General features: G+C 44.0%; 1 protein-coding gene across 3 annotated transcripts in view; it reads right to left on the bottom strand.

Annotated features, from left to right (window-relative positions):
- LOC135089870 (uncharacterized) overlaps positions 1-18,697 on the bottom strand; it is a 35,518-nt gene that overhangs the window by 13,646 nt on the left and 3,175 nt on the right. Inside the window, exon 1 of one of the 3 annotated variants that reach the window (XM_063986032.1) lies at positions 11,472-11,604. The exons of 1 other annotated variant lie outside the window; for it this stretch is intronic. In XM_063986032.1, the coding sequence (XP_063842102.1) occupies positions 11,472-11,495 (24 nt within the window). In that variant the 5' untranslated portion in view covers positions 11,496-11,604. Of the gene's footprint in view, positions 1-3,431; positions 3,590-11,471; positions 11,605-18,697 lie in introns of those variants that run through there. One more of the 3 variants, XM_063986033.1, reaches the window with a different exon arrangement.

Below are 18,697 nucleotides of genomic sequence, written 5' to 3'. Positions count from 1 at the left end.
TTGGTTACTTGCATTCCTCACCACAGTCGTTGAGTTATTTTTTCGTGTATTCATGTACTCTTAACTAAATACACACTCATATACTCATTGATATGAAGACATCGTAGTCTTCAAACAAGTTTCACCAATGCTTCTCTTGCAGACTTTCTATGGACATTCTTCAGACGCGTCGGGTGCTTCGTGCTTCCTTCTTGCTGCCGCGGCCTGGTTACAGATGCACATAGCCTACCTACTCAGGGGTGCTTCGTGCTTCCTTCTTGCTGCCGCGGCCTGGCTACAGATGCACATAGCCTACCTACTCAGGGGTGCTTCGTGTTTCCTTCTTGCTGCCGCGGCCTGGCTACAAATGCACATAGCCTGCCTACTAAGGGGGAGCGTAAGAGGACCCGAGGCACCCAACACCCATTAATTAACCCTCAGCAGGAACAAATCACCCACCATATGTGGCTTGCAGATGTCAGATCGAGAAAGGAAGTCTGCTCGTTACTGTATGCCTCTGTGGACCATTGAAATGCTACGCGGAATACACGGCAAGGCTACCTAAAAAGACATGGTTCGTGTTTCATGGCTGTTAAAGAAGACATTGCATGTCATGAGAGCCACGGGGCGGAGCGGGCGGGCGGGTGCGGGCCTGCCGTGCGTTGCCGCAGGCTGTCTGGGCTAAGCGTGGGCTGAATTGCTGACGATGAGAAATGCCTTCACCGTTTATTTAAGACCGTGCAGCTTGTCATTCGCAGGCTGTGGTGGATTTTACGTTGCTATAGGACACTCATGGTGAATATAAGCGAAAATAAACATGAAGCAATGAAAAATAGTTGAAAAAAAAGAAGCAACGATTGGATATGCTATCTTTAACTTTCGTCGACATTCAGGACTCCTTGGGTGGCATGGGGCATCACCAAGTAAACATCAGACATAACAAAGTGAACGCAATACCAGAATACTTGACTCTTATTCAGAGTGCCTGCAAGCAGCCTCTCGCTGACCTAGGAGGTTGTAAGCACGATTACGAAGAGTGAGGCTTGACGTTTCAATCTTAATTACCGTTGTGCCTGGCCTTCACGTCACTCATTTCCTCGCCGCCTGCAGCAGTCTGAAGGCCGAAAACTAGTCGAGAAGGCAGTGTTAGCTCTGACGTGCGGCCTGGCTATGTGAGTGACAGGGTGGCGTGATGGCGTGGTGTGGAGATGGCAGCTTGGTAGGGGCTTTGCCAACCTCACTTGTTTAGCATCTCACTGCTCGCTTTTATTACTCCACATTTCCGGAGAAGAGCCAGCACATAGTCACTACTATTACCGGCATAGATCACAATGGCTTTTCCTTGTGACGGCAGCCGCGTGACTGTCCCCGTGATAAACTCTGGCAATGTGCAAATATTCCTCATTGATATCTGTTTTCAGAATGATCTACTTTTATATAATTATGTTATGGATTTGGTTCATATTCTTATTATCAGGTGTATGTAGTCAACACTGGAAATTAAAGTAAATGAAACCCAAGCAATTACACACCAGGCTTCCTCTTCTATATTTTCTTAACGATTTCAGTAAGTGTACTTGGAATTAATCTTAGCTAACACCCTGGCCATAGGTAGTCCTGGCCAAGTGCACGTGGAACACTCATTAAAATATTACGTAGGCGGGATGGACGATATACCTAAATTAAGACAAAATCATCACTCAAAAACCAAGCACCAACTACACAGGCCAGGGAGGGCACACCATTGTCTCCCTGCGCCCTGCTGTCCACCACTACAAGTATCATGTTTTTGTTCAACCCTGTGAGATGTTACACGACCAAAGTGACATCAATAATGTTCAATCATATTATCAGCAACAAGGATGGGTGGCCTTATGCTTGCAATCTACCGTCAGCTTCGGGCACAGCCTCACTTGAGCTGGCGGATGACAGCTGCAATACGCCCACAGCGACCAGACAAGCTCCAGGTTCTTCAGTAATCCCCGCTCCCTGAACTATCAGCAGCCTTATCCGAAACCGTGGCCCACTTCAGTGTACCTGCTGCTGTCGCGTCCATTAAACCATCGAATGAATAAATGCCTATATCGTTTTTCACTTCCAGCTGAGGCGTCGAATTATTTGCCTAGATCACAGAGGGTTTGCAAAGCCTCAGTCCTGCGTGCAATGGAACACACACCATTTCGGGGCAGAGTGCCTTATTCTGCGTTGCGATAACTCAACAGTAGGTATGTTTATGATGCAATGATACACATTTGTACTCAAATTGTAATTCACTTAAATATAAAGTTTTCAAGAGATCCCACTGCCGTTGACCGCCAGCACGCCATCCCGCTCCAGCCCTTGACTATGGTAATGCAACTAAAAACTGACTTAATATTGTCTCTTAAAGCCATAATAAACTCTGACAAACCTTTCCTGAATGCAGTTTATTCTGGAAATATAATTTGAAGAAGATATGGCTTTACTCGCCGCGCTGAGCTGCTAGTGGTTTATGTTGGCTAGGCCGCTGTTACTCGAGTACTGCACAACCCCAGCCTCAGTCGTTGGCAGTAGCGTAACCAAACACGTGAGAAATCATCGTACCGCTGCCTCTCACACACTTGCCAGGCACAGTGCCAGCCACGTGGTTAGGTGGGAGTGAATGGTGAGTGTCTACCTTGCTCACGCCACTACCTATAACATCACTCACGCACGTCATCACCCACGAACCTGAGGCTCCGCGGGCCCTTGCCACCTAACTGCTTTATTCCTCTTCCTCACGCTTGAAGATTACATACTCGTACTTGCTCCACAACATACCCTGCACTATTTGTAAGTCGATCCCTGGCTTAACCGTTTTGTTCCCAGGGCAGGGGACGCACGCGGCAGCGAAGGGCGAGGCGGTGCGACAGGCTGGGAACAAAAACGGAGGCTCTTCTCGAGCCAGACAAACTCGCAGCTTTAAAGAGTATCGAACACAGGAATGGAAAGCACCAACGGGTCCTTCTACAAGGCGAGCCAAGGAACACGACCCTTGAAGGCGTGTGGCAGTAATGATAATGTTTATATCTTAACAATAGACTCGGTGTTCAGCTCCTCGTCTTTGTTGAACCCAGACACTGACCTTCCTCTGTCTTGTCGCTAGCTCGCTGCTCCGCGCGTCCCCTCCAGCGCATTTCTCAAAGCCCCGTTAACAGCTAACTACTCGACACTATCTGGATTAAAGGTATATATATATATATATATATATATATATATATATATATATATATATATATATATATATATATATATATATATATATATATATATATATATATATATATATGCGTAGGTTTCGACAGATTTGCTTGATTTGTAAGAAAAGTATATCCGTAGGTGTCTTCGTAAGTGACAGTGATGCTGAGTGTTGCTGGCTTACGAGGAATTCAGTGTAATGAACGATAACAAAAGTAAGCAATGTCAAAATCTACCTTGTGTGGCGTCGCTGGGAAGGCCGCAGTAGCTCACACTGCACAACACGAGATACCGAGGGAGACTGACAGCCAGACGACCCACCACTTGCCTCCGGACCCGCGTCGGCTATTGCTGCTGCTGCTGCGTCGGCAGCGCGTGTTGCACGACTATGCGCATGCGTCGGGCAAGATCACCCGCTGCTCCTCGATTACTCCACTGCTTCCCTCATCTCCCCCATGCCCTTCTCGTCGCCTTCCTCATCTCCCTCTCTTCATCATCTCGCCACTGCTTCCTTCATCTCGCCTATACTCCTCTAGCCACCCCTTTCTCATCTTTCTCCCTTACCTCACCAACTTATCACCTCGCCCCACCTGCAGTCTATCTCTCCACGCATAAACGTATCACTTTTGCCAGCCGTGCATTTTAAGAGAACAGTGGGGCGAGTTCAGGGAAGGGTCCAAAGTACACTGTAGCCTATATATTTAAGGTAGTGTCAATCTGCAACGCCTCACCCTTTGAGGTTTATCAGGAGGAATTCACATGATTTTTAGATGACGGGATATGTATTATATAGGAAGAAAATAGAAGTAGTAGTAGTAGTAGTAGTAGTAGTAGTAGTAGTAGTAGTAGTAGTAGTAGTAGCAGCAGCAGCAGCAGCAGCAGCAGCAGCAGCAGCAGCAGCAGCAGCAGCAGCAGCAGCAGTAGTAGTAGTAGTAGTAGTGGTAGTAGTAGTAGTAGTAGTAATAGTAGTAGTAGTAGTAGTAGTAATAGTAGTAGTAGTAGTAGTAGTAGTAGACAAGCTCATCATTTCGTTTTGTCATTCTAACCCCCTCCCTCCCACCACCACAATAGATAATAAGATGATGTGTTTTGGTATGGAGGAGGAGGAGGAGCAGAAAAAAAAAGTTGAAAAAGGAGAAGTAAGAGAAGGAGAAAGAAAAGTATGAATAAGGAAGCCAGTAAAAGAAGTTGGAAAAAGATAAGAAGGAAGAGGAGAAGGAGAAAGAGGGGGTTAAAAAGATGAAAGAAGAGAAAAAGGAATAGGAATAGGAATAAGTTAAAAAAAAAGAGAAATAGGAGGAGGAGAAGGAAGAGGAGGAGAATGAGAAAGAGGAGGAAGAGGAGGAGGAGGAGGAGGAGGAGGAGGAGGAGGAGGAGGAGGAGGAGGAGGAGGATTGTTGCCGAGGGAGAAATAATCTGTGCATAATCTCTCTCTCTCTCTCTCTCTCTCTCTCTCTCTCTCTCTCTCTCTCTCTCATACACATATATTTCTTCCCATTCATAAACTCCTTGACGCTCCCTTTCCTTCCTTCCTTCCTTCTTTCCTTTCCCTCTTTCTTTCTTTCTTTCTCTTTATCTCCTTCCCTTGAACAATTCTACATCACTTTCTTCCCAGTACTTCTTTCCCCCGCTAAAGTTTCTGTCCAACTATGAACACACGCAATCTTTCGCATTCGTGACTCTAATCCTTATAGTTTTCACGTTCCTTCGTTCTCTGTATTCCCTTCCATTACCGTTCTTCTGTTCCCTTCCATTACCGATGTGTGTGTTCCTCCTTCACTCCCTTACTCCCTCACTCGCCTTGCCAGTCCCTCCAAGTCCTTCCTCTATCGCAGTTCTCGGCCTCCGTCTTCCTCTTTGTCACTGTAACCTTCACGGGACACCTTTCTGCAGGCTCAACAGATGCTTAGGAACGCGACACCAGGCAACAGCGAAGTGGGAGGAAGGGAGGCAGGTAAGCAAGGCAGATTGAGAGGCAGGTAGGTAGTAAGACTATTAATTACATAGGAGGGAATTATTAAGACCTGATGAAAGACTTAGGGTGAGGGAAGGGGTGATAGCTTACGAAAGGAAGGGAGATGGTGATGTTGGATGAGAACTGTTACATGATAGGCAAGGAGAGATAGGGCACAGGGGAAGAATAGACAGACAGGAGTAATGCAGGAACATAGGATAGGGCAGAAGGATGGCAAGAAAGGATTGAAGGAGACATAAAGAAAAGAAATGAAGAATGAGAGTTGGTGGAAAAAATGCAGGGAAAGAAGGGAGGAAAGAATGAGAGATAAGAATGATAGAGAAGGAGGGAAGAGGGAAGTAAGGAGATGGAACAGAGATACCAAGGGAGGGAGGGAGGGAAGGAGAGAGGGAGGACAAGAAGAGGTTGGAAAGATGGGAATGATAGAGAACTGGTATTAGGAAAGGATGGTGGAGAAGGAGAGAGGCGAGAAGGGATGCTCAGGGAGGGAGGGAGGGAGGGAGGGAGGGAAAGGGAGGGAACGAGGGCGTAAAGGGACACGTGTTCAGAACATTGGTACACAAAGGGTAGGTTTTGACAAGCACGTGATCTCTCTCTCTCTCTCTCTCTCTCTCTCTCTCTCTCTCTCTCTCTCTCTCTCTCTCTCTCTGTCTCTCTCTCTCTGGTGGATACAGTGAAGTCATGTTTATCACACACAGGATAAGGAGAAACAAAAATAATGAGAGAGCGACTTGAAGTAACGATCTAAAAACACGAGAAAAACAGAAGGAAAGAAAGCAAAATAAATAAGAGAAAAGAAATATATAAGTTTACTATCACACATATTATCCTATTTATCATTCCTCTACTTCCTTTTTACCACTTTCTTATCACCAACTACGCATCTTCTCCTCCTCCTCCTCCTCCTCCTTCCACATCCACCTTTGTTTATTCACCCCAGTGCTGTGCCTCACTTGTGCTTCAGTAACATCGTAACACAACCCTGAACTGAGCGTCACACCCATCAGCACCGCATTCTGAAACACCTCTGCGCCGCACCTCCATCCACCACTTTCCAAAGGCTCTCGTTGAAGATACGCGAGATTTTAAGAGTATTTATACTGTTCTAGTGACAGATTAACAAGATTTTTACATTATTAACAAAAGAAACAGTCTTGAGAACCCTGCTAATCGTCTTTGTGGCCTTTGAAGATAGTCGTGGTGAGAGAGCGGAGCGTCTCATAGTAGCAGGCTCGCTAAGAAACAAGAGACACAATATTAGCTAAGGAGTGCGGAGTCTTGCAGTCTAGCTTGTCTCTTTCTCTCTCCCTTTGACGTCACCAAGTTGTAGGAGGAGGACGAGGAAGGTGAAAGGTGTTGGCGGGAACAGAATATCTATTTCCTTAGTTTTTGGCACGGGAACACACACACACACACACACACACACACACACACACACACACACACACACACACACACACACACACACGGACGCACGCACGCACGCACATGCACACACACATCAGAAGTGAATTTAAAGCAGACGGCATTGGTTTGTTTACATTCGCTCATTTGCTGAGAGAGAGAGAGAGAGAGAGAGAGAGAGAGAGAGAGAGAGAGAGAGAGAGAGAGAGAGAGAGAGAGAGAGTATAAAATTTATATATATGGCGAGACTTCCGGGTACTACTATCGCAGAGAGGAGGAGGAGGAGGAGGAGGAGGAGGAGGAGTAGGAGGAAGAGGAAAAGGAGGAGGAGGAGGAATAGGAGGAAGAGGAAGAGGAGGAGGAGGAGGAGGAGGAGGAGGAGGAGGAGGAGGAGGAGGAGGAGGAGGAGGAGAAGGAGAAGAAGGAGGAGGAGGAAGAAGAGGAAGGAGCTGAAGGACGATGACGAGGTGAAGGCAGAAGAGGAAGAGGTTGGCTGATTAACTGATTAAGCTGAGGTGTCGCAGGAGGAGGAGGAGGAGGAGGAGGAGGAGGAGGAGGAGGAGGAGGAGGAGGGAAAAATGCATGGGTACACATAAATATCTCCTCTCCTCTCTTTTCCCTTTTTCCTCTTTCGTTCGTCTTGTATTAATCAAATTTTCACTTGTTAACAACCGTTTTCAAGTTTGTTTTATATATATATATATATATATATATATATATATATATATATATATATATATATATATATATATATATATATATATATATATATATATATATATATATATATATATATTTATTTTTTTTTTATCTCTAAGCACATTCACGATTTCACTTTTTGTTTATTTCGTCAATTGTCGGTCTTCACTAACTCTTGTATTTTTATTCCTTCAGTATGGCATGTTTTCTTAAATCTTTGTTTCCTAGCCATTGTTTTCACGTCTTCCATTGTACTCGAACGTGGGCTTAAATTCTATCCCTCATTTAAAATACCAGGATCGTGAGTGCACTTTAAAGTTTCAATAATTTTGTTACTGTTGTCCTTCTGAGTAAGGTAACAATACCTCAGATATTCACTTTAAGCACGCACGCAATCCTGAAGATGTTTAACACTGCATGAAAGTCTAATTCTCTTACTGACTACTAATCAAGGTTGGCCTGGTCAGGAATCGCATATTGGGTGGATTTGAAAGGGCTCAGGTGTCAATCACCGGACCACACTTCCCTTTTGTCTTTTTCTTTATATATATTTTTCTTTCTTTTTTTTTTTTTCATTGATAGACTTCTTACGGCTCGAACTCCCTAATCAGATTAAATTTATGTAACTATTTATCTATAGGGTTTATAAGGAGCATGTATTTTAGCAAGGTTCCTCTCATATGATAGGCGGGCAGACAGATCGGTAGATAGATAGATAGATAGATAGATAGATAGATAGATAGTTTATTACGTCCTATGACTTGAATTTCCTAAAGAGACGAGTATCGAGGTACTGGTGGAACTTAATTGGTGTTGTATCGTATAACTCTTTCCCTACAGCGGTTTTAAAGAGCGTGTATTTGAGCAAGATTATTGACAGAAGATATAAAAATAGATAGATGGTTTAGTATTGAGCAACGCTGGGGCTAAATTTAGGTTCTGTTGTGTAACTCTTTCTCTACAGGGTTTTTAAAGAGCGTACATTCTAGCAAGATTACTCACACACTAAGATAGATAGATAGATAGACAGATAGATAGTTTATTGACCTCAAGTACTGTAATGACACACACACACACACACACACACATTTTTATATCAGTTAACTTCCTCCTTTGGCTTCAACCCACTTTTTTTCTTTATCTTTATCTTTTTTCTTTTTTCTTTTTTTTTCCAGAGCCGCTACCGCCCTTCTTCCGGCAACACCACGTCACCTGGCCGTCACTCCTCACTCACTCCCTCATTAGCAATACAAGTCAACACCAGCAGACACTACAGTTTTTGTATGATGGTTAGCAAAAACTATGATAGTTTTGGGAGAGCGTAGCAGCTCGGCGCTGCTACGCTCTCCCAAAACAACAAGTACAAGAAAGCTGCTGGTGAGACAGTAAACAAAATTCAGGTTTGTTATGACACACGGATATTTAAAAAAAAAAAAAAAAGAAAAAAAAAACTGCTGCTGAATTATAAAGCTAGTTAATTTTTACCTTAAACTTTCTTATGACAGTGATTCAAAAAGTTTCTTAACCAGGGTGAAATGTAGAAAGAAAAAAATAAAAATAAATAAATAAATAAAATAAATAAATAAATAAATGAATAAATAAAAAATCTCAGTTTTTATGACAGGTGCATCCAGCAATTGGTTCTGAAATATTATAATATTTATTTTTTACCGTAGCTTGTCCCATAATAATGATTTAAAAGGAGTTGCTGGTTCGTGCATGACAAAGGCATAACAACTTCTTAAGCCAGGGCTAAACAATAAACAGGATTGTAGGTTCTTATGACACGGGTTCATAGAAGAAGAAGAAAAAAAAAGCTTCCAAGATACATTACTTAATTATTATCTTAAATTTTCCCAAAACAAGAAAAAAAAGAAGTGATTATTTAATACATTAACAAGACTTAACAGTTTCTCAAGCCAGAGATAAAAAAAAAAGAAGAAAAAACGGTTTCAAGATACGATACAATTTTTACCACACACTTTCCCAAAAACAACGATAAAAAACAAAGAAATGACCAGCTCGTACAAATAGCCACGTCAGACACGATGATTACGTACTAACTTAACACTCTAACCTAACCCTGAACCCTTAATAAGTTGTCAGTAACCTTTGACCTTCAGACCGTCACGCAACATGGTACACGTCTCAAAATAAATACAAGAGCCGCTCTTTTCCTCGAAGTGGTGTCTCGCTGCGGCGCCAGCTGGTTTTATCTTGTCCTCGTGAACTGGCTGGCTGTGGTGTGGTGGACAGAGGTGAGGTGGTGTGCGTCTCCCACTAAGCATTTTGAAAGGTTTGTTTGCCTGTGTTCTCTCGTTGCTGGCTGCTACGCACGGTGATAAAGTGATCCTGTAGTGAAGACTGAGGGATATTAGCTTAGTGATAACTGTAGCAGCAACAGTTGAACTTAGTGCTCAACTGTTGCTGCTACTGCTATCATAGCTACTAAGCTGATGATGATGATGTCGATGATGATGTCGATGATGATAATAATAATAATAATAATAATAATAATAATAATAATAATAATAATAATAATAATAATAATAATAGCAATAATAATAATAATAATAACAATAAAAATACTGCTATTAAACATAAACACAGGTGGTATAATCATCCTAATTATCACACACACACACACACACACACACACACACACTAGCCTTCTCCCTTATCAAGCATGTTTTCAGATCCCCAAGGGCACTATTAGGAACAACAACTCCAAGGACAACACTCACGCAGGACCTGCACACACTCCCTGCCACCCACCACATCATCCCCACCACTCAAACACAATACTCCCTTACGACTCCCAGCGCACATTCATCACCGCAAGGGTAGTGAAGGAGTATATCTGCACGTGCGGGTTCATCTATACGCACCCTTCCCCTCATTTCTTTACAAATGTCCATCATGACTCGCGCCCCTCATGTCTCTGCAAGTCCTTGGGTCACATCGCTACGCAGCCCAGTCACCAAGCTGCACTCCGCGCCCTCCCTTGTCCTCTAAATCTTTGTGCCAGTCATCCACCCATCGCTGAGGCTGTACCCTTGCGACACCCTGCGCTGGTCATGGACTCCGCACCACGTGCCGTCTACACGCTGGAGGTGTGCGTGCTACGTCACACACACACACACACACACACACACACACCGGCGAGGGAGAAAGGGTCGTCGTCCTATCACACACACACAAATGAGTCGCCCCTCAAGTCGCCAGCCGAGCAGCAGGTTTGAAGGCCACGGGGGTCCATGACCCACCCACACCTCTGCCGTGCTAGTCTTATATAACAGGCAGCGCCGGGCTGAGGTAGCGCAAATGCAGGGATGCTGCCCCTGGCAGCTCTCAGCACCAGAATAATTTTCATTATTGATCTGCCAGACAGCAAGGCGCTGTGACCGTGGAGGCTGGTTTTGGCAACACATGCTGATGGCGAGTTGGCACCCCGGGTACCGACACGTCTGTGTGTACCCCGGCTTCATTTTAGATGCCTCTGGGGCGGCTGAACGGAAGTGTTTCTTGGTCGCCTCCAGCAAATGTCGTCACCTTCCAAGACCTGGCCTGAGGCCAGAGCATGTTCGGTGCTTCCGGCAAGAGCCGGCAGCTAACAAAGCGAACCAGGAAGCTCACGCACGTCTGCGTTGCCTTACCCAGTTCCTGGCGTTCCTGCGAAGCGGCCTGACCAACACTGGTCTTCTGTCTTCCAGCCGCTGAGCCGCAAGGTGATCACCTCACCAGGCACCTAACAATACAGATTCCAAAAGCCTAACCAAGTCCTGTCCGGACCAGGAAGTGAGGACTTGCAACAAACGCTGGAGATCTTCAACTAAGGAGGTCATTGTCCGCTTGATGACTGTAATGAAATCTCTCTCTCTCTCTCTCTCTCTCTCTCTCTCTCTCTCTCTCTCTCTCTCTCTCTCTCTCTCTCTCTCTCTCTCTCTCTTTTTCTCTCTCTCTAGGAGAAAATCTACACAAGTATTTCCTTCCACTTAACCCTTAAAAGGAGCAACTTCAGTGCTTGGCGGTGAAGGGACCAATGTAATCTCATCCAATGCACAGCCACGCCAGTCCCCCTTGCACTCTTTCCCACTACCTGCAGGCCACGGCACACCTCACTCCTGAAGCCTGTCAGGTACACACATCCACTTGTCCTTTGTACTCAAGGTATGTCTCTCTTCCTCTATCTCCTTACCTTTTCTCCCTCTCCACCTCTCATCCTCCGTCTCACTTTTGTTCTCCTGTTCTTCCTGCAGCAGTTGTCATGTCACGTCACATTCACCCCGTCATGTCAGGCGAGGTTCTTGGCAACACACACACACACACACACACACACACACACACACACACACACACACACACACACACACACACACACACACACTTATTCCCTGGTCGCTTTCTCTGGCCAGTCTCTCGCCTCCACTTCTCCTTTATCTAATAACACAACGATCTGCGATTATTTTTTTTACTAGCCGTTCTTCACTCGGCCACTGTATTTCTTGTCTCTTCACTTTCTTTTAACCGTCAACTAGCGATGTGTTCTTTTTTACTGACTTTTCCACTTTCTATTTTGTCCTTTTTATCTTCATTTCATCACCGTATCCTTTCTGGCTCTGTGTTCACGCTGCACTCTCACATAACACTCACACACACGCACACCGAACCATGGATAGCACATTACTGCCCTTACTCGCCTATTTACACAACACACGGACTTGTTTTCAGTACCAGCATTGTTTGTTGGCCTTGCGTCACCCGGTCTGCCTATCTCGCCCAGAGGTCGCCAGATACTTCAGCGATGACAGGATAAGATGCTCTCAGCGCCGCTACCTCTCGCTTCGCTTCGTACCCGCCCGCACGTCATCCTTGTAGTAATCACTATGAAGTCTGATAAACCTGACGAGTAAGAGATCTTTTTTATGTGTGTGTTGTTCTCGTTTTCTTTCCTCATTTCTGACGTTCGACCGATTAACTAATGCAAGAAAGGACCACTTAAGATCTTTTCGTCTTCTCGTTTTTCTTTACTCATTTCTGGTGCTTCTCGGATTAACTTTTCCTTTCTTTCCTGTTTCCTCTTTTCTTTCGTTTTAACGCAAGATAGGCACTGGCTCAGGACAAGGCAACACATGATGTACCTGAGTTGACCCCCAATTACCACATCACGTAAAAGCGGAAGAAGAAAGGAAGAAAGCAAGAAAAGAAGAAAAGAAGACAGAACGAGAAAGAAGAAAGGAAAGATGAAGAAGAGGGGTGAAACAAGAAGAAAACAAACAGGTCATTAAAGTAAGATCAAGGTTATAAACACAGGTCGTGGACGAGTGAACCTTGGGGGACCTAAATAAACACGGACGCAGGACACAACATCAGGAAAAGGGTTTTAGAGAAGAAAGACCCACTGCAGGAGACAATAGAGGACAGTCAAAGGAAGATTAACCCTCTGGCTGCTGTTTGGCATATCTTTCATTAATCACAAAGCATTCTGAAATACTTCCTTTTTTTTTCCACCGCCAAGTTTAAATGTAGTATAGGCAAGACACTCGAAAGCTCTTTTAATCAGTCTTTTCACTCCTGCAGGTGCTTCACTTCGGATACCGCAATGAAAAGGTTAATCAAATTTTTAATCAAATTTTTAAGTGTCTTGAAACTTCCCCTTAAAGACTTTGGCGTGACATAAATGCAACATCAGAGTTCATTTCCATCTCTTGTAATTATTCGTATTTTTTTTTTTTTTTTTTTTGTAGTTTATGGTTATTCTAATTTTGGTTCTTCTCGTTCACTGCAAGTTTGCTTTGTTGTTTCTTTAACACTTTTCATCGTATTCTTTGTTGTCTTCGTCACTACCCAACCTAACTGTTTAACTATCTAATTATCCTGTTTTTTGTCACACTAATCGCCACATAACCTAACCTTCACTAGTTATGATCGTCTCTCCCTGCTTCATTTCTTATTCTTTGTCTCCGTCGCTACCTAACCTAATAAATAACAATTCTATTTTTCCCTGACCGAAATGCCACATAACTTAATCACACCTACAGTAGTAATCACCTAACTGTCTCCCTGTTTCTGTACTATTCTTTGTCTCCGTCGCCGCCTCCTGCAGTCACTGAAATAGAGGAGCCTGAGATTCAGGTCACGATGGAGTCAGGCGAAGGAAGCAGGTCATCCAATGCGTGCTTCACAAAACTTATGAGGAAAAGCCAACAGTCATTACCTCTGTCATATTGTGAGGGACTTTAATACCCCTTCCCCTCCTCTCCTCTTTCTCCTTGTCTTCCCTGCGGCCTGGACATCGGCAGGAAAAAGAAAGAAAGAAAGAAAGAAAGAAAAAAAAAAAAAAAGGTCATCTCTAATGCCAAGATCTCATGAAGTGCTTTGTTTCATTAGATTATAGGACTGTCCACCCTGCAGGAAGCTATTAGGCTCGGCAGTCCCTGTATCAAACTTGCCTGTTTCCACCAATCATCTCACATCTATAAATTTTGTTTAATGTTTCTTGTTTCCCCATAAATATTTTCCTAACTTTCCCTCTATATACACACCTTATTCATCTCTCTCTCTCTCTCTCTCTCTCTCTCTCTCTCTCTCTCTCTCTCTCTCTCTCTCTCTCTCTCTCTCTCTCTCTCTCTCTCTCTCTCTCTCTCTCTCTTCCTGTCTCTTGTTCTCCATTTTTCTCTTTCCCTTTTCTATCTTCTTTTTTGCTTGATTGCACTTCCCCCTCCCCTTCTCTCTTCAGGAGGTTGAGTTAAGGTGAGGAGAGGTGAGGCGACCCCCAGTGACGAGATAATGAGGGGAAGGTGGCTCACGCAACACCTGTGACATGTGTACTTGATAAGAAGATAAGATAAGGAGCCTGTGGAAACTCACACACACACACACACACACACACACACACACACACACACACACACACACCACACACACACACGTCATACCTATCTACATACTTTCCTCCATAAAAGACACCAATTAACCAGTTAAATGAAAGAACGAGTTAATAAATGGCGTGCTCAGAGAGAGAGAGAGAGAGAGAGAGAGAGAGAGAGAGAGAGAGAGAGAGAGAGAGAGAGAGAGAGAGAGAGAGAGAGAGAGAGAGAGAGAGAGAGAGAGAGAGGTGTTGCAATATCTATCTGTTCTTACCCTCCCTTAAGTAGGACAACTATGCACACCAAAGGAGGAGGAGGAGGAGGAGGAGGAGGGGGGGAGCAGAAAGCAACCAAATAAGCAAAAAATAAACTTGAACATATCTCAAGTTTTATTACTATATTCTCTTATCGATAAAAAAAAAGTGAGAGAGAAAAAAAAAAACAGCTAATGAATCAGGTTACCCCTCCTCTTTCCCCCACCTCTCTCTCTGTGCACCACCACCACGTGCGCACACACACACACACACACACACACACACACACACATATACGATAAAATGTTAAGGTATATGAGTCACGGCGGCCCGCCCGTCGCCAACTGCAGCTCCGTCACCCCGGCAACTCGCGAATCAAACATTAGACTCTCAGCGTAGGGCGACTTGACAGGGAGAAGAGACATGAAGGAAAATCGAGGAGAGGAAGAAAGACAAGGAGAGATAGGGAGGAGAGACAAGGAGAGATAGAGAGGAGAGACAGAGAGAGACATGGATGAGACAAGGAGAGACAAGGAAAGACAACGAGGAGAGAGAATGAGGAGAGACAAGGAGGTTAAGAAAGATTGGGATCAGATAAAAACACCCATGAAAAACCTGATCAATCATTCTCGTGACCTTTTGAAAAACAATCCTGATCAGAGAGAGAAGAAGAAAGAGTTTGAGATCACTAGCCTCCGTCAGTTTGGTAACGCAGAAGAGGTGGGGAAGATGAACTAACCTACGTAAAGCATAAACTCACTTAAAACAAAGTCTACGTCCCATCTCGCCCAGCACAGCACAGAACGGCGCAGAAAACGTACGGTAGCTGCCTGGGACGGGAATAGCAAGGAGAGGAAGGTGAAGCTGGCTGAGGCAAGAAGAATAACAACCTTGGCCTTCGTGGGGAATTACCAGCTTACTCGAATGAAGCCCAAGAGAAAGGGTTCTGGTTAGCTGGCTGCCTTAGACCAACGAAGAGGAAGAATAAAGGAGAATAAAAGGGACAGGAAAGAGGAAAACGGGTGATGAAAAGGAGGAAAGAATTAGATGGGTGGCTGCCTCCCTTAGCTTACACCATCGAAAAGGAAGAATGGGTGGTGGAGTTAGAGACGCAGCAAAGGACAAAGCAGATGAGAAAAATGAGGAGGATGAGGATGAGGAAGAGGAGGAGGAGAACGAGAACAGGGCGAATAGGAAGCAGAATAAGAGAGACACAGAAAAGAGTAAACCAGATGATGACAAGGAGGAGGAGAGAAAGAAGAGGTTGTAGAGAGGAGATAATCACAACGGAACAAAAATAAGATGAAAGAAGAACAAGAAGAACATGAACTACAAGAGTCGACCATTACAAGATCATAAGACAACAGAATGAAGACAAGAGAACAAAGCAAGGGGTGACAGCAGAATCAGTAGCACGACATAAGCATTCTGAGTGACCCTTGCGTCCACACCACAGCATCAAGGCCGTGGATCCGCTAACTTAGCAACTAAAGGTCTGCATTCTAAAGGGTTTTGCTCTCTCCCCACTGTTTCCAAAGGCCACAAAGATGATTAGCCGGGTTCTCAAGAGTGTTTCCCTAGTTAATGATAGAAATCTTATCAAACGCTCAATAGAACCGTAAGAACGACTTTAAAACCTGTGCAACCTCAAGAGCCTTTGGAATGTAGTGGAGGTGCAGCGCAGAAGTGGTTTTGAATCCCTAAGCAGCTGAGATAAAGAATACCAACTAGCTGAAGAGAACCATTGCGTAAGCCTTCTCTGCATTATGAAGCCTTAATATTATTTGTCTATAAGAAGTACGAGCATTTGGAGACTTGAAATGCAATACGTAGAAAACATAGACACCTCACGATATTTCTGGCCCCTGCTTTGGCTACGGAGACAAAGACAGTGACACCATAGCAAGGGGAAAAGAAGAAAGAGAGACACAGAGATTAAAAGAAAGGATAAAAGAGACCCATAGAAGAAAAAGAAAGGGTAAAAATAAACGCAAAGGAAAAAGAAAGGAAGAAACTCATAAGTGAATAAATATCGCACTGCAACATTCTGCGCCAACAGCCAAGCCAGATATATCCGGCTACCAAACTGGATCAAACCAGATATTCCCTCCTAGTGTCTCCCTCCCTCCAACGACTGTTCCTTCTCTCCACCACGTCTTCCCTCCTTCCTTTCAGGTTCAACCTAACTCACTCTGGTCTTACACTATTACCACGGCGCCTGACCACGTGACAACACTATTGATCACACTCTTTCTGTGTGTGTGTGTGTGTGTGTGTGTGTGTGTGTGTGTGTGTGTGTGTGTGTGTCGTAATGCCTTAACATCTCCGCTATCACAATACTGAGACACACACACACACACACACAGAGAGAGAGAGAGAGAGAGAGAGAGAGAGAGAGAGAGAGAGAGAGAGAGAGAGAGAGAGAGAGAGAGATTTGTACTAAGGAAGGAGTGAGAGACGAGCGGTGGATGGAATGAGGTAGGAAAGACAAGGGGTAGGTGGGGAGATTCTTGAGCAAGGAGAGGGAGGATGGAGGAATACGAGAAACATAGGGAAGGTGGGAAGGAAGGAAGGAAGGATGGTGTTGGGATGAATACTAATGGGAGGATTAAAGGGAGCTGTTGCTAAGGGGCGAAGAGAGAAGCCTTTGAAATTACAGCTTTGGTCTCCTCTTAAGTATTCCAGCAGCCATGAAAGGTAATCATTTAAGTTTTCCTGAATGCTTTCCTCATTTACGATACTCAAAATTGTGGTTAAATTATCACTAGAATCGTAACATACATGCTTGAAAACCCTAATAACTTCCACCACAGCCTGTTAATTCTGTCAAGTTGAGACGCGGAAGTGTTTCTGAATACAGCTCTTCATCTGACAAGTTTTTAACACGAATGATACAAAATTCTGGTAAAACTATCATCAAAACCATAACTACATGCTTGAAAACCCTAATAACTTCCACCACAGCCTGTCAAGAGTCGCGGGAACGTTTCAGAATACAGCTCTTCATCTGACAAGTTAAACATGCAAAAGATACACAAAATTATAGTTAAAGTATCATTAGACTCATGAAATAATGTTTAAAAGCTATAATAACTTCCACCACAACCTGTTAATTCTGTTAAGACGGGACGCGGAAGTGTTTCAGAATATAGCTCTTTACCTGACAAGCTTTTCACGTGAAGGAGAAAGAGGAGGAGGATGAAGAGAAAGAGGACCACGAAAACGAAAACGAAAAAAGTTGAAATACATGGAAGCTCCTAAGTCAGTGAATATGTTGATGGTTGAGGACTGAGGAGAGACAGAGGGAGAGAGGAAGGGAGGCTAGGATGATGAAATAAGCAAGGCGATGCGAAAGAAAAGGAGAGAAGGAAAATGAGGAAGGAGCATGGCAAGAGAAAACAATAAGAAAGGTTACTGTCGCAAGTATGTGTGTGTGTGTGTGTGTATGTGTGTGTGTGTAGCGACCTGTGCACCGATCAATGAAGGAATTCTGTCACGGCTGAGAGAGAGAGAGAGAGAGAGAGAGAGAGAGAGAGAGAGAGAGAGAGAGAGAGAGAGAGAGAGAGAGAGAGAGAGAGGGGGGGAGGGCACCTGCAAGTTGAACCACTGCGGTGTGACGTCATCAAGTGATACATTGGCACTGTGCTCTGCGGCTCTCTCTCTCTCTCTCTCTCTCTCTCTCTCTCTCTCTCTCTCTCTCTCTCTCTCTCTCTCTCTCTCTCTCTCTCTCTCGTATGCAAGGCTATGAATGACTTCCATCACAGCATGCTAATCTTTCTCTCTCCTCTCACCCTCCTCCATCTCCTCACTCTCCTCTCCTCCTTCTCTCCCTCTCTCCCATGTCAATCGCTTCTTACATCACATCAGACGCCTCTGCTCTCGCATTCACGGTCTTGGCGGTGTTCATATGTGCTCTTTTTCTTCTCCCACGGCTGAGAGTTGATAGTATATTGCCTAACGCATCTCGTTGTTTATAGATACTGCGTAACTCATTTGTATGTTGTCAGCTTGTCGGTGCATGTTCGAGTATTTGTTTTTGTTTTTTTTCTTTTTATTGTTGTTGTTTTGTTTCGTTTTTTATTAGGTTATTGTTTTTTTTATTTGGTTATCTGTTATGCCTATTTGTTTGATTTATTTGTGAATGATTACTTTTTTTTATCTATGGTTATACTTCTTACTACTTTCATTTGTATAGTTGTTTTTTCAATGTTATTTCTTTTTTCTTTTTTTTCTTCGTTAAGCTCAAAATTTACTTATATATAGAGTTTTATCATCCTTTCCTCGTAATTTCTATATTGACG

This window comes from Scylla paramamosain, chromosome 33 (genome assembly GCF_035594125.1).
Source record: "Scylla paramamosain isolate STU-SP2022 chromosome 33, ASM3559412v1, whole genome shotgun sequence".
Classification (NCBI taxonomy): Eukaryota; Metazoa; Arthropoda; class Malacostraca; order Decapoda; family Portunidae; genus Scylla; species Scylla paramamosain.
The sequence above is the reverse complement of the archived record's forward strand: the minus strand, read 5'-3'. Positions and strand labels throughout refer to the sequence as shown.